The 16,799-nt window shown below is 37.0% G+C and overlaps 3 protein-coding genes across 3 annotated transcripts; 2 read left to right on the forward strand and 1 right to left on the reverse strand.

Annotated features, from left to right (window-relative positions):
• Positions 1-1,723: 1,723 nt before the first annotated feature.
• LOC141612712 (S-type anion channel SLAH4-like) lies at positions 1,724-3,841 on the forward strand. The gene is made up of 2 exons (XM_074431496.1): positions 1,724-2,682; positions 3,371-3,841. Exons 1-2 carry the CDS (start codon positions 1,759-1,761, stop codon positions 3,623-3,625), a joined length of 1,179 nt encoding a protein of 392 aa, XP_074287597.1. The 5' UTR covers positions 1,724-1,758; the 3' UTR covers positions 3,626-3,841.
• A 5,540-nt stretch (positions 3,842-9,381) lies between these two features.
• On the forward strand, positions 9,382-13,243 carry LOC141611081 (BIIDXI-like protein At5g11420). Its single transcript, XM_074429493.1, has 3 exons — positions 9,382-9,701; positions 11,899-12,411; positions 12,488-13,243. The coding sequence occupies exons 1-3, from the start codon at positions 9,575-9,577 to the stop codon at positions 13,072-13,074; spliced, it is 1,227 nt and encodes a 408-aa protein (XP_074285594.1). The 5' UTR covers positions 9,382-9,574; the 3' UTR covers positions 13,075-13,243.
• A 1,157-nt stretch (positions 13,244-14,400) lies between these two features.
• On the reverse strand, positions 14,401-16,500 carry LOC141611080 (uncharacterized). The gene has a single exon (XM_074429492.1). It carries the CDS (start codon positions 16,404-16,406, stop codon positions 14,634-14,636), a length of 1,773 nt encoding a protein of 590 aa, XP_074285593.1. The 5' UTR covers positions 16,407-16,500; the 3' UTR covers positions 14,401-14,633.
• Between the last annotated feature and the right edge of the window lie 299 nt (positions 16,501-16,799).

Here is a 16,799-nt window from a genome sequence, read left to right on the forward strand (position 1 = left end):
ATCGTCCCACTCGGCCTCTCCTGCAACAATGAACGAACTGAGGGCTTGGCTGTGTGCCAAGCGTACTCACTCCGACGCTCAAGTCAGTAAACTTAAAGGGTTAAGCTGTGTTACTTGGCTAGATGCGTATTGTAGAGAGATAAGGGAGATATTACCAGATGAATAGTGTATTTAGGCTATAATTGTGAGCCCCTCTCCTCAATGAAGGTTGTGGAGTATTTATAGACTTTCACCTTTTGTCACGTAGTGGCCAAGTGGCTAGCAGGTGGAAAGACTGATCTACCCCTCGGCCGAGGGACCTATGGCAGGCCGGCGGGCCCTGTTGACTCATCGCCGAGGGGTCTTGGATATGAGTTCGCGGATATGTGTCCCGGCTGGCAGGTTGTCACGCCGAGACCCAGGTGGCGGGCCGATGGGATGCATCGGCTAGGCTATCTAAGTCGTTGACTTGCTGTGGATATCTTTGACCTTGCTCAGTGTGTTGACTTGGTCAGCGGTGCAGAATATGCCCCATCAAAAGTGATTTGTGATACTTTTCACATAGGATGGTGATACAACATTCACGAGTTAGAATAAAAGTCAAAATACGGTTGTTTGATAGTGATAAAGTTAACGGAGAGTTAAATAAGGTCATGATAGAGAAATAAATAAGAAATTTAGGGGTACACCATAAAATTTCAAAATTGTAGGGGTACACTGTAGAAAACCAAAAAACTCGAGGGTACATGGTAGAATATAAGACGCGGTATATCGTCTTGAGTTTAAGACGGAAATAAATCCATCTGGAGACTGGAATAGACGATAAATAAGATAAAACCAGAATACACAAAAAAAAAAGTAAAAGATTTCTCCTATATATGTTTTAATATTAAAAAAACGGATATTTTCGTCTTAAGAAAGACCTGGTGAAAGGTAGGTTAGTATGTAAGGTGGATGCATGGGGACCTAATTAGTTAAAATGGTGTCCAAGCTGTAAAGCCTCTTTGGAAAACCGGTCATGACCAGAATAACACTAGCTATATAGTCATCTCAGGCTGCCCATGTCAGCCGCCACTCTCCCCTTGTACAACCCTCCTCTTTTTCCTTTTACCTTCCTTTTATCTATTTGTATGTCTAGTCACCCGGCCCGTCAAACGAGCCCGATCGAGTAGGGGCTAGGGACTGTTATTCCTCTTACAAATGCAATTATCAGCTAGCTTAACTGGTAAAGTTATGAAAAGTAATGCTCATGATCTAAGTTTAAACCCCGTTGATCACCATCTTATTTGCCTTGTAGTTTCAGAAAAAATAAGTTACGTTGCACTATCTCACGTACGAAAATAAAAATGAGATAATGTCACAATTCTTATTACGTCAAAACTTCAAATGAAAATGAGATAATATCACAATTCTTACGTCAAAACTACAAATCTTGATTGCGTTACTGTTTTTGACATATGACGATCCTGGCTGCAATGTGGAATGAGGATTTGTAATTAGGAAAACGAATAATTTCAATGTATAAACAAATAAGTAATGTCATAAGGTAAACTCTAAAAAAAGTTCGAAAATTTTAACTAAAACATTCTACTTTTTTTATTTTTCAGTGGGACGAGTGTCCTACTAGCCCTTCTAATTCTAAGTCCACCAATCCATGCTTAGTTGTATGCCACATAGTAATAGTAATGCGCTGAGTCTGAGTCCTATATATATACAAGTCCAACACACATACCACTTCATATCCAAAATTTATTCTTGTTATCCAAAATCAAAACAAAAATGGAGAGCAAAAATGATCTACAAATAGTGATTATTCAAGCACCTCCATTAATTACTAATAATGATAGCAATAATAATAATAATAATAATACTAATAATAACAATGGAGGAATATTATCTTACTATTATTATAAACATTTTGTAGGAATAATATTACCAAATTTACATGCAGGTTATTTTAGAATAAGTTTATCATTATGTGCACAAATATTATTATGGAAAACTTTAATCCAATTTACCAAACAAAATGACCTTTATTACCATCATAAACTAATAAACCCTATGTTTTTAACCCTACCAACATTAGCTTCTACTCTTCTATGGTCCATAGCTCTAGTTGTGTTCCTCTCGTTATCACTCGTTTACGGGTTAAGATGCTTACATCACTTCGACGAGGTGAAAGCCGAGTTCTTAGACGATGTTGGAGTCAATTACTTGTTTGCTCCTTCAATGTCATGCCTGTTTCTGCTCCAGACATCGCCTTTTTATTTACCTGTAGAAGGGGTTATTTATCTACAGGTCGCCTGTTCAGTATTTATTATTCCAATTATAATGCTGGATATCAAAATATATGGACAATGGTTCACTAAAGGGAAGAGGTTCTTGTCTAAGATGGCTAATCCGACGTGTCAATTATCGGTTATAGCGAATTTGGTGGCGGCCAAGGCCGCGATTTATATGGGGTGGACTGAGGTGGGGTTGTGCTTGTTTACACTAGGGATGGCACATTATTTGGTTTTGTTTGTTACTTTATATCAAAGACTACCTGGAAGTAACGGTCTCTCACTGATGTTACGACCCGTGTTTTTCTTGTTTATTGCCACTCCAAGTATGGCTAGCTTAGCATGGAAGTCTATAAATGGCACATTTGATAATGCTTCCAAGATGCTCTTCTTTCTCTCCGTTTTCCTTTTCTTGTCTTTGGTAAACTTTTTCTCCTCTTACTTTTATTTCTTCAAGCATTATGCAAAGTCACCATTACTTAGATAAAGTCGTCAACTCGTCATCCTATTTATATCGTCTTCACTTAATCTTAATTTACAACTGGTGTCAACTTTGACTATTAATTTATCGTAAAACTTGGTACGTCTAATAACATAAATAATAATAATAATAATAATAATAATACAAAATGTTTAGTAATTTACTACATACGAGTACATGCACTAATGCACGTGTGTCAGAAAATTAAAATGGCGGCTAATTAGCCTATAAAATTTGAACGCAGTCCAAATTAAATTAGCTGTCATAAAAGAAAATAAAGTTTGTCGTAGAAGTCAACTGTCAAGAGTCAATAAAAAACACAATTCAAAATTAATTAATAGTTAAGTAGGTCACAAAATCAACTAAATTGTAAAATTAAAATCTTTATCGTTTTATACCGGGTAAAATTAACGTACTATGGGGTATTGGACGTACAACATCAACTTATTGATGCTTGTTTTAGCACAACATGCACCAATAAGTTAATGCATGCTTTTTTTTGGAGGGTAATATTAGGTATTTTGATTCGATGGGTAAAATAAATTGTCAAATCGAGTAATCTAATATATTATCGTTTATAATATGTGAATTTACATTATCGATATCTAATATATATTCAAAACGACAGGTTTGTAGACCGAGTTTATTCAGGAAATCGATGAAGAAATTCAATATAGCATGGTGGGCATATTCATTTCCACTTTCGTTACTTGCATTGGCATCAATTGAGTATGCACAAGCCGTCAACAACGATGTTGCAAGTACAATTGCCTTTATTTTATCAGTTCTTTCAATATTGGTGTCTCTATCTCTAATGATTTTGACTTCAATTAACATCAACACTTTTTTCCTTGACACTAAACCACCTTCTAATCTTATTTGATGAGATGGTTATGGTTATATGTCAATTCTTTTGTTATTTTAATTTTAATTTTGAAAAATGTTTCGAGGTGAAATCGTGTAACGATTGTAAAAATTTAGAGGTTTAGTGTGATGACTGATGAGTGAAAGAACGATCTTGTATGCAAATAAGTGATTGCATAATGTTACATGTATACTATTACTTTGCAAATTAATGAAATATTTTAATTATTGTGAATTATTTTTTATTACCCATATACTCAATATATGGTTGGACCGATTGTTCGATCATATTGAGAACGGTAACTCGTCAAACCATATCCTACATATATAATATGTTAAGAGTTTCTATTGTATCGATAGTTGAACCTATCTCAACCAAAACCCTAAGTGATGGTTGATGCTCAACTATTACATTTATATCATATTACGCTCCCTCACTTCGTGTGCTGAAATTCCACTTCGTGAGTTATTGGAGTTGGCAAGATTCGGACCCGTGACCGTTGGTTCACGTTGGCTCTGATCATTGTTGTCAGAATCGCGATTCGATCCAACGATTCTACGATTTTACGATTAAAAAATGTTTGACCGATCCTGGATCCTACAATTCTATTCTACTTGTAGAATCTTACGATCCTATTAATTTGAAAATTTCTAGAGATGGGATCATAATACGATCCTACGATTTTACGATCCTATGATCCGATTCCATAATAAAAAAATTAATATATATATTTATATAATGACACCGTAAAACCCAAATTTCGTGTAAGTTGTTCATACAATGATACTAAAATCATTAATTACCAATATTTTATGAATAAATATTAATAATAATTGTTTTGATTTTCAATTATATGTTTTTACCAATTAAAAAATTATATTTAGTGAGTTTGTAGAATCTTGCGATTCTACGTTCCGATTCTACCGATTCGATCCTACCCTCCCCATCGATCCAAAGTAGAATCCCGATCCTGACAACATTGGCTCTGATACCATGATAGAAATCATTTCAACCAAAAGTTTAAGCTGATGATTGAGGCTCATCTATTACATTTATATCCTATTAGTATCATTTTGCTTTCCACCATTAATTTTTACACCCTGACGGCCTGAAGGCATAAATGTACCTTGTTCTTGTCACTCATCATCTCAAATGTTTCAGTTATCTTAGCAATACTCTTGATGATATCATCGATGATAAACCTCGTGTCCAATCTATTGTACTTAAACCTAGCAAAAGCAACCCGATCCGATTGACCTGACTCGAAAAGATTGACTCGAGACCCGAAAACCCGAATTGACCGACCCCACCCGAACATGACCCGAGCTTCTTGACCTGTAACTGACCCGACCATAAAATGACCCATCTGAAACCACTACACCCGAAAATGACTCGACAAAAGATAACTCTAATTGAATCGAAAAGACTTGAAATGACAATTTCTCTGTTATTCATTGGCCCGAAAATAACTCGACCCGAAATAACCTGACCTGCTTAACCCGACCCAAGCCCGTCCCGTTGACCCGTTTTACCGGGTCTAAATCTGTACTCCACCAACGCATTGGAGATACTCAATAACTTTAGACATGAAATTGCTAGGTAAACCCTTTATTTCCAGTTGTCAAGAAAACATCTTAAAATGACTAAATACTTCACACACCAACCGGCTACCACCAACAAAAGTGGGCTTAAAACAAGTACAAACATTATAATCCTAACAAATAGACTTGATCGTGGCTCCAGCCCAAGTTTGCACCTTGTTCTATGTCCTATTCCCAAAAGTCCATCCACTTGCAAATAACACTTGTTGAAGGGCACTAAATTTTAACAACTTGACTTAAATTGGTAAAACTTTTATCACTACTAGTCAAGAAAAGTAACTTAAAGATGGGCATGTTTTATTTGTAGCATGCTACAAATTGAAGGCAACATTTTGTCTACATAAAGAGGAGTCACAAATCACTATGGTTAATTGCTTAACAATTTTGTTTTTGCTACATATGTATTGACAAATTTTGGAAATTAATTTCAACAATGATAAAAATGTTATTCGGTTTAAATGGATTTGACAATGTAGCAGTTTTAAATTTTATTGATATTAGTGATATGTAATCGTCGGAATTATCAGGATTCGGTTTAAGCGGGTGTTCCCTCGTGTCTAGGTTGTGCCACCAACCCCTGCTTGGTATTCAGACATTCAGTTAATCATTGACATCAGCTTATAAATGACAAATTTTATTAGAAGACTTAATTGTTATATTTTGATCAAGAAATTTGGTAAAAGTGTTTGGTAATTAGTAATTTATATTGATATAGATGTCTTATCTTATTTGTAAAATGTTTGATCTTTCAATCTACTAAGTAAATATGCTTGCGCGAGGGAAGCAACATATTCTAAAATTGTAAACCGAACCTCAATCTATCTTGTAAAATACTTCATTCGTCCCGGTCATCTGTTTATCTTTGGTTTTGGCACAAAGACCAAGGAAAAGGGAAGAGACCATTTGTAGATATAGTTGTTGGATGACAAGTGGATCAAAATGAGGTGGACGATCAAATAACTCATGAAAATCATTCCCAAATTAGAAAGGTAAACAAATGAGGGAGACACCCAAAAATGGAATAGATAAACAAATGATCGGGAGAGAGTTGCAGATTACTTAGTTAAATATCCTAAAACCCTGAATTTTTTTTTTGGAGGAACTCCCAATATGCTATTTACCAAACAAGCCTAAGACATTTATGGCTAGACCTACCAAAACTAGTCTGGCCCTACCCGAGTCATAGCCCAACAAAGGACCCAAGTTTAATAACCCGCAACCCTAACTGACCCAACCCCATCCAACACGACTCAAAAGTTTTATTGGCTCATAAATAACATGACCCCCTCGAATTCTTACAAATCCGAATTAACCCGACTCACAACCGATCCGATGGACATGTTTGCGAGATCTACTCCTAATATCTTCTACTGAGAAATAATAGAACAGGGTCGGCCCATACATGAATCATGGTGGGCCATATCTCATATAAATCCAACAATCCATGGGCCATAATAACCCTTACAAATATAGGTTACGGCCCGTACACGAGAGACATTATTTGTTGTCACGTAGTACTAATTTCAGTAGTCCGTTAGTCACGTGTACTATTTAAAATGGGGCCCAAAAATACGGTGCGGTGGGACCCATAGGGGAAAGTAATTGAACCAGAGGCTGAGGCGTAGGGTCATGGTCTGAAAACACGGAGACTCATGGGAACACCACTATTTCTTTTTTGACTTATTTTACTCTTTTTTCTTTTTTTTTTTTGAGGAAATATTTTACTCTTTTTTCTTGGTTTGCATAATTAATTCAAGATTCCCAAACTAGTTCCCCTAGGACTATCAATTATGTATGTATTTTTATGTGTGCCAATCAATGAATAAAAATTCGGAAATTTTAGGTCATATCCTCGAACTTTGTCATTTTGCATGTGGTATCCAACTTTTTAAGTTTGTGCACAAAATATCTTTATGATTTGATTTTCGAGTACAACGTGGACTTTCTATTGTTCTTAAAATTTTCAATTAAGCATAAGTCATAGACCAGAAATCGGAATAGACTAATTTTTTTTTTCAAATTGATTACCTCTTCGAGATCTATAAATTGATAAAACAAAAATGGTCATTTGAAAATTTAAGATCGAAGATATGGTTGATTTGAAATTTTCGTTAAAAAAACCCTACAAAATGTCAATTGACAATTTTTTTTCTCAAATCATAGATTAGGACGAGAAAATCATTTTAGGAAAAAAATTAGCCAATTCTGAATTTTGTTTTATGAATTATGCGCAATTGAGTTTTTTTATAGCGACAAAAATGACATATTGTACATGAAAATCAAACGTGGAGGGTATCATGTACACAAACTTAAAAAGTTGGATACCACGTACAAAATGACAAAGTTCGAGGGTATCAGGTGAATTTTCCGATAAAAAATGGATAATTTGTCTATAAAATTGTTGTGGTAGGTAAATTTCCGAGTACACGTGTTAACATGTTATAAAATATAAATCATGCACATTACGTTAACTCAAATTAACATACTTCCTCCATTCAACTCCACTCTACCATATTTCCTTTTTCATCCATTCAACTCCACTCTACCTATTTCCTAAAAAAGAATGACAAATAACCATTTTATCCTCATACCCCATTACTTATTTACAATATTTGTCACTCATACCCCACTATTTCTACATCAAACTCTACCATTTTCTACTTGATGGGGCATATTCTGCACCGCTGACCAAGTCAACACATTGAGCAAGGTCAAAGATATCCACAGCAAGTCAACGACTTAGACAGACTAGCCGATGCATCCCATCGGTCACACACTGGTCTCATGATGATACCGCCAAATAGGGACACATACCCGCGTACTCATATCCAAGACCCCTCGGCGGCGAGTCAATACGCCCACGGCCGCCATAGGTATCTCGGCCGAGGGTAGATCGGTCTTTCCACCGCTAGCCACTTGGCCACTTGGCACCACGTGACAAAAGGTGAAAGCCTATAAATACTCCTCAACCTTCATTGAGGAAAGGATCCCACAACTAAAACCTAAATACACTATTCATCCAGTAATCTCCCTTATCTCTCTACAATACGTATCTAGCCAAGTAACACACGCCTTAATCCTCTAAGTTTACCGACTTGAGCGTCGGAGTGAGTACGCTGGCACACACGCCCAAGCCCTCGCCGTTCATTGTTGGGAGGAGAGGCCGAGAGGGACGAAGCAAGAAGGGTTCGACTCAAGACATTATTCTACAAGCCACGGGTGGTAACTAATAACTGCTCTGGAAATTACACCCGGAACACTACTCATACCCCACTTATTTACATCATATCCCATTATTTATTTACAATATATTCCACCCAACCCCACCCTTCTTAATATTTGTGTAAAACACAAATAGATAGAGTGGAGTTGAATGGAGGAAGTATATGTATGGCTCGCTGAATATGTTATTTTGGGTGGTTTGAGCCAGTTTAGTTTGGTTGGTCATATTGGTGCGCTAATCATTTGGGTCGGGCTGATTAGTTATTTAAACTGTTTTTTGTATATATTTATTAGGTTATTTATAAGATCCTATACTTTTGGAGTTGGTTTCCTTTCGTTGAGGGCAGGTCTTATGAGATCAGATTAATTTAGTTAAGTTCACTTACAATTACAGAAGTTCAACTCATACAATTTTAGTCCAAAATGAAGAGAATCTTAAGTTTGTCATCTTTGACTTAGTATTTGCATAGCTAGTTAATTAAGCTTAATTCATCTTATTTCAAGTCATTTTAAATCGAATTTTGGTCAACCTAATCAATTTCAAACAAGGTCCTTCTCAAACGATGTAATCTCCATATTAGACCCATTTTCATGTATAGAAAAGGTTCAAGCCTACAAGTCTATATTATTACTCCCTTCATCCCGATTATTTGTTGTCCCTTTTTTTACGTTTAGGTGTTTTCAGTCAATTTTTGTCCTTTTTATTTTAGAAATACATTTGATAAATAATTTGATACTACATACTGAATTTGGTCCACTTATTATTTAATAATTGACTCATTCCTCTTTCCTTATTTTTTATGCCAAAATTAAAGGACAAATTCTATTAGGGTTATAGTCATAACTTTAGCACAAATTCTTACTTAACGTCTTAAGTTAAGCGACACTCAAACCGATTTAAATAATGCTAAAATGAAATAAGGTTGTGTTAACCCGACCCACTATCACTTTTACATTTTTGATTGTGAGGGTATAATATCAAAGTCTCACTAATGTCTCTTCACACTAGTGACTACTCTCACTTGTTAAAACAATAGTGTGAGTACTGAGTAGTCCTATAAGTTAACCCACTCAATCTCTCTGCAGTCTGAGTGTCAGTCATTAGCTGTTTCAGTAGTACGTGAAACCAAGTGTAGTTCTTAAAATGGGCAACAACTACTATCATAGAAGAACCAGTAGCAGCTGCAGCATCATGAACATCATCCAATGGTTGGCTACATCTGCTTACATTCTCCTCTTTGCTGCTTCCTTAACATCTTCTCTTGATGATGGTATACATTCCTCATTCCTGCTTCTTCTACTAACTTTTATACTCTTTCCGTCCCGGTTATTTGCTTACCTTTGATTAAAATATCATCAAAAGAATAAAAACGGTAAACAAATGATTGAGACGGAGAGAGTCACCATTTTCACAAAGTTTGCATCTTTTTGTCTTCTATGTTTGAGTTTAATGTCTACTAACTTACACTCCTTCCGCCCCGGTTATTTGTTTACCTTTGATTAAAACACCCGTCACAAAGAATAAAAACGGTAAACAAATGATTGAGACAAAGAGAGTATTTCACTTAATTAGCTTAGAATACACACCATTTTCACAAAGTTTGTAGCTTTTTGTGTTCTATGTTTGAGTTTAGTGTGTACTTATCTTTGATTAAAATGCCGTCACAAAGAATAAAAATGGAAAGCAAATGATTGAGACGGAGAGAGTATTTTACTTAATTAGCTTAAAAATAGTCCTCCATTTTCACAAAGTTTGTAGCTTTTTGTGTTCTATGTTTGAGTTTGGTGTTTATCAAATATTGGGTTTTGTTAATTTTTTGTGGGTATGTGAATGTGAGTCATTTGATACAGTTCTCAACGCAATTTTCATCTTGGTTCATTCAGAAACAACCACTTTTGTGTTGCTGGCATAAGGGTACCCTGAAATTTGCGGGATCCCTTGAGGTACTGGGGTAATGTTGTTGAGCGTGAGTCTAACATCTGAAGTTCATATCTTTGGTTGATTCCCTTCATAAGTTCATAGTATTACAATTGATACTTAAGACTTTAGAAACAAACACCAGGAAATTTGGTCCCCATTTCCTAATTTGGGTCTAGTTGTGGTTGATTAGGTGATTTACTGAACTTATTGTTTTGATTCTTGTAAGGTGTAACATTAAATTTGGGAGATAAATGTGGATAGTAATGTTGTTTCATTAATAGACTAAGGTTAGGAGAAAATGGGTAGTGCATAAATATAGAGATAACTGATTCCTATGAATTTGACACCCAATATTTCTCCACAAATTCTCATTATAGACGGGAGATATCCGTCTATAACTATCCGTCTATAGTTATAGACGGGCCAAATATCCACCCACTTTAAGCATAAGACAAACAACAAGTTGCATGGGTGGGCCCAAAAATGTCACCACTTTAAGCATATTTGACCCGTTTTTCACTTTAGACAGATATATCCGTCTATAGTAAGACTAATTGATATTTCTCTTCTTTTCTTGCTATTTTGATGATTCTATGTTAATTTTGGTGAGGAGTAAGGGTATTCGAACTTGCGACTTATCATCCGTAAGACCTTTGTTTTAGCCACTAGGTTAAGACAAATTCGGCAAGTACCCTTACTTGGTAGATGGTTATCTGAACATCCAATGAAGCAATGTTGGATGATGGCATCTCGACTTTTGAGCCGGTAGATGTGCCACTAATGACTTAGTGAGTGATAGCTGGAGCTACCTACTAGTCTTCATTTATAATCATCATTGAAAATGTGTCAAATGCAATGTTTTCAATGATGTATATACAATGTCATTTGAATGGTAGGTGATGGTTAAGTAGATGTAGATCTAGAATCATTTTCGTACTCGTATGTACTCATTCTCGACAAAATTCGGACTTGTAGGTGTCTGTCATAATTTTTGGTTTTAAGTATTAAAATGTTAGCAATGTATGCTGGATACAGAGACCCACATTTGACAGGCAAGACAAACTTCATTTACCATTCTTCTGGTTGTATTAGTCCTATTCTTATATATCACTTAATCTTGCAAATTAGTTGTTCCATAATCTTTTTATCGAAAAGCAATCAAGTAGCGGCCCCTTTTGTCGCCTTTCGTTATAAAAAAACATACTTGGATCACTTTATCTACATAATTTTTGATATTACAGCCTTATTTTTTTGAATGGATTGATGCTTTTGATTAGGACTCTAAGCTTGTTCCTTTTCATTTTGTTCCTAATGATGGAGGAATAAAAGTCTAAAACTTTGGCCCACTTTTATTGAGAGCAGGCTCAAGAAAGGAACTTGAGATCCTTGTTTAAAGGTAGGGCCAAAACTGTCATAAAAAAAAAAATAATAAAGGACAAATGCACCGTAAATTTGTAAAATTTCCCGCCAAAAAATTACCCTGTACAACGGAGTTTACAACGTTTTTTTTTTCCAATGTAATGTTTTTGACTGCACTATGGTTGTAGGCCTACTGGTAAATGGGGACTTTGAGACTCCGCCAGCAGGAGGATTCTCAAGCTTGAACGATGGGCTAGGTGACGGGCCAACAACAATACCAGGCTGGCAAACAAACGGCACTGTGGAGCTAGTATCAGCGGGTCAAAAACAAGGAGCAATGATCCTGATCATCCCAGGAGGAACGCATGCTGTCCGATTAGGCAATGAGGCGCAGATCACTCAAGATCTGACAGTCGAGAAAGGGACGGTCTATGCTGTCACTTTTAGTGCTGCTCGCACCTGCGCGCAGTTTGAGTCACTCAATATTTCTGTGGGGCCCACCCAAGCAACCTCCACCATTGATCTGCAAACTGTGTATACTGACCAAGGGTGGGATTCGTATGCTTGGGCCTTTGAGGCTGATGATGCGGAGAATGTGAAGCTTTGGTTGATGAATCCTGGCATGGAGGAGGACCCGACTTGTGGACCCATTATTGATGATATTGCTATTAAAAAGATGTTTATCCCAGATAAGCCCAAAGGTAAGGCGCGCTCAGACGTCCCAGTAAAAAGTTAACATTTTCCCTCAGAAGCTGTACTAATACACTTGTTATACAGATAATGTAGTGATGAATGGGGACTTTGAAGAAGGGCCATTTGTGTACAAGAACGAATCCCTAGGTGTTCTGCTTCCGACCAACCTAGACGAAGAAACGACTCCATTACCGGGATGGATAGTACAATCGAATAGGGCAGTACGGTATGTGGACTCGAACCATTATCAAGTGCCACAAGGAAAGAGAGGAATAGAGCTTGTATCCGGAAAAGAAGGCATGATATCCCAAATGGTAGAGACGACAGTAAAAAAAGATTACCGTCTAAGCTTCTCAATGGGGAATGGCGGGGACAGCTGTAAGGAGCCACTAGCCATAATGGCTTTTGCAGGAGATCAAGCTCAAAACTTTCATTACATGCCCGACTCCAACTCCAGCTTTCAGCGTGCTCACCTCAACTTCACCGCCAAGGCTGAGCGTACCAGAATTGCGTTCTTTAGTGTCTATTACAACACGAGGACTGATCATATCAGCTCCCTCTGTGGTCCTGTTTTGGATGATGTTCTCGTCTGGGGTGCTTCACGGGCTTCCTTCATTCGTCCTCCACCATTTGCATTCCTACTCTTCTTCCTCTTGCTTTTGGCCGCGTAGATATTTATTATATCAGACTGTTGCAGCTTAGTAGAGTATGTGCTCATCTATCTTGCTATTACTCGCGTCTTAGTTTATTCTAATTAAGGAAGATGTAGTATAAAAATGTTTTAGTATTAGTAATCTAAGCTTTAAGCTATGATCAAATCGGCTTTGTTTCAAGTTTCAACTCGACAAGACCATGGCACCGCTTCTCTCTCTTTTTTTTTTTTTTTTTTTTTTTCTATGTAGACTCCTATAAAGAAAAACCCACTAATCTGAAGACTAATAACCAGTGATAAAAACAACAGGTGCAGGATTAGTTAAAACATAAAAAGCCACATTGACTAAACGGATCAGTTCCTTTGACCGAATGACCAGTCGTTTCGAGCTTCCTGTTCTTCTGGATTGCTAATATGGTTTGCTGTAAGTCTGTAACGGCGATGGATAGGGCTACATTGACTAATTATGTCACCACCCTATTGTCTTGGGAGAATGATTAAGTCTAGCCAAGTTGACTGTTTGAGTTTAACTTGACTAATTATCGACTGCTCGACCCAATCCGAGCTACTGTTCTAGAGTTCAAGTCAGTTTCTGTCATTTACTTGAGCCGGCTCCATGATGAAACAAATGAGTGAAGAAAAACGAGTCAGAAATATGTTTAATTTGCAGTTTTGTACCATCTGTTAGGAAGATAACCGGAACAAGTTATTTTTTGTTCTCATGTTCAACTCAAAAACAAGTCTTGTAGAACATTGTAAGTTATTCTCCTGCCGTTGTCAAAAAAAAAAAAAAAAAAAAAAAGTTCTGACTGAAGTTTTGTTCGACCTGTCGGATTCTGTTGCGCAATGCATGCATACAAGCTTCGCTTTTTGACTGATACAGAGTAAAAGAAGCTGTACAGGTCCCTTACCTTTGATTTGCCGAGAGTCCTTGAGGCGTTGGTGTAACAATGTTGGAATTATTTATTTACATTGTTGTTCTATTATTGATGTTATACCTTGTAAAACTTAAATATATGTTCTTCATAATAATTTTCCACTTTTAGCACCCAAAAAAAAAATAATAATAATTTTCCACTTTGCTTTTGCGCATTCTTTAAGTAATTTAAGGTTAGATTAATAATACTTTTGTCTCAATCATTTGTTTATCTTTCATTAAAATACCTTTCGCAGGGAATAAAAAGCGTAACAAATGATCACGACGAAAAAAGTATAATACAGGTGAATGTGATGCAACTCATGCAAGCTGGTTTTAATGGCATTTCTTATATTAGTGGAATTGTCATTAGAATAATATTTTCTGTACTTTTCACAAAAAAATGGAAAGAATTGAAAGTAGAAATACTTTATGGAGCAAAGGGTAGTAGTATTATTCCCTCATGATTTCTGTATTAAACAAATGGGAAGACATTTATGACAGTAGTACAGTACAGTGTAGGATGTTTATCAGGCAAACATCAGATGAAAAATGAAGGTACAAATCTTAAGAACTTAAAATTGGAAAAGAAATCTATATGATTCTGCTAAATGACAATATTTTGATTGACATTTTATGACAGTGGTCAGCAATTCAGCATATTACTGTCCTGTCTGAGACGGTATCTTGCCTTTACAGGGCGGTAGAGGTTTACCGCACAAGCACTGGTTGTGGGCGTAAGCTACTGCAGGGAAGATATTGAATGGTCTGCCTTGTGGTATCATCCCACACAGTCTGTTTGCCCTGAAACTTGCATGTCTGAGGTTTGTGATGCGGAGCAAGCTGTCCGGAATTGTTCCTTTTAGACTGTTGATGGACAGGTCTAGCCATTGCAGCTGTGTCAGTTGGCCTAAACCTGGTGCAATGGTTCCGGAAATTTGATTTCGAGTAATGTCGAATCTTTGGAGCTCGAGTAAGTTTGAGATTGAGTTTGGTATATGTCCTGTGATCTTGTTGTTTCCTAGGTTGAGCACTTTCAAGCTCAAATCTTGTCTGAACTCGGGGATAATGCCCGAGATCAGATTGTTTGAGACGTCGACCACTTCCAGGAAGCTGCTTGTATGATCATTGAGGATTGCTGAAAGCGGACCGAATAACTGATTTGAACTGAGATCCACAAAGGAGATTCCTTTCGGCAAAAGAAATCTCGAAACATCATACTTGAACTGGTTATTGGACAGTTTCAGAAACTGTAGATTTTGCATTCTTGTGAGCAGGTTTGGGAGACCGTCTGTGAAATGGTTATGTGAGAAATCTACGGAGATTAATGAGGCGGGTTTAGTGAAGTTTGGGAGCGTCCCTCCCAAATTGCATCCCGCTAAATGGACCGCAGAAAGCTGTCTGGTTGTGATCCAGCTGGGAATTGACCCCAGGTTGAGATTATTGTATGACAGGTCGATCGACAGCAGAGAAGGCAGCCCCTTGGCAAAAGTACGCGGCAGTGGATTTGTAAGAGCATTTGTAGATAAATTGAGGTACCATAAATTGTGTAATGTGGCTAGAGATTCGGGAATTGGACCCGTGAGACGGTTATTACTCAGCGAAAGGCTGGTGAGTGAAGTAAGGCTGCTAATTTGATTAGGAATGCTTCCTGTGAGCAGATTGTTGCTCAGGGAAATGTCGGAAAGTGAAGTAAGGCTGCAAAAGGAGACGGGTATGGGACCGGAAAGGCGATTATTTGAAACATCAATAAATGTCAGGTTACGGAACTGTCCCACAAAATCAGGGATTACCCCTGATAATAAATTGTGGCTAAGATCGAGAAACTCGAGACACTGCAGGTTTTGAAAGGTGGACGGAATAGGACCGACAAAAAAGTTACTAGCTAAATTGAGTTGGGATAAGCCTCTGAGGTTACCTAAGCTTGGTGGAAGTGGACCAACAAGGCGATTTCCGTCTAGCAAAAGCGTCTTAAGCGAAGACAGACGGCCTATGTTAGACGGAATAGGTCCGCCAAGAGAATTATCCTCCAGGACTAACTGAGAAAGATGTCGTAAATTACAGATAGTTTCCGGTATAGGTCCACTGATGTGCCTCATACCAGTAATAACCAGTACTTGAAGAAATTGCAGGTTACCTAATGCAGCTGATAGCGTGCCGACCATATAAACATCGTCTCCATCAGACGGGTTCTGCAGCTCCAACGCAGTAACCCGTCCTGTGGCCGGGTCACATTCAACCCCTTCCCAATCTCCGTCGCAGCAATCCGTCCCCACCCATGAATCAAGGGACCCACTTGTATCCTTAACTATTTTTGATTTGAAACTTAGCAATGCAGCTCTGTCAGCTGCATTGCATTCGGGTTGACATTCCGATAACTTGAAAAATACTGCAACAACGACAAAAACCCGAAAAACCCACCTCAATTTTGACATTTTGGATATGGGTTTTTAATAAAAATTTGAATTATGTACACCAAATTTGAAAGTTGAAACTGAAAGGCTGTAAAGTAAGAAGAAGCATGGAACACTTGACTTAGAAAATAAGGTTTAATGATGAGAAATGAATGATATAAAAAATCAAAAAGAAAGATATTTATAGGTAAAAAAAGTTAAATTAAATTCATTAATTTTAAGCTCCAAAATTTGACTTATAATTTTAGTCACATGAATTATATAGGAGTAATAGTATATTGTGACCGTTTGATATGAAATGAAAAATTCACGGGGATGGTAAATTAAAGCTTTAACGTTGGAGCGCACTATGATTTCAAATTTTATCTATCTTGACTTATTAAGGCAGTTAAATAGTAGTACTAGTAATAGTAG

This window comes from Silene latifolia, chromosome 11 (assembly GCF_048544455.1).
Source record: "Silene latifolia isolate original U9 population chromosome 11, ASM4854445v1, whole genome shotgun sequence".
Lineage (NCBI taxonomy): Eukaryota > Viridiplantae > Streptophyta > Magnoliopsida > Caryophyllales > Caryophyllaceae > Silene > Silene latifolia.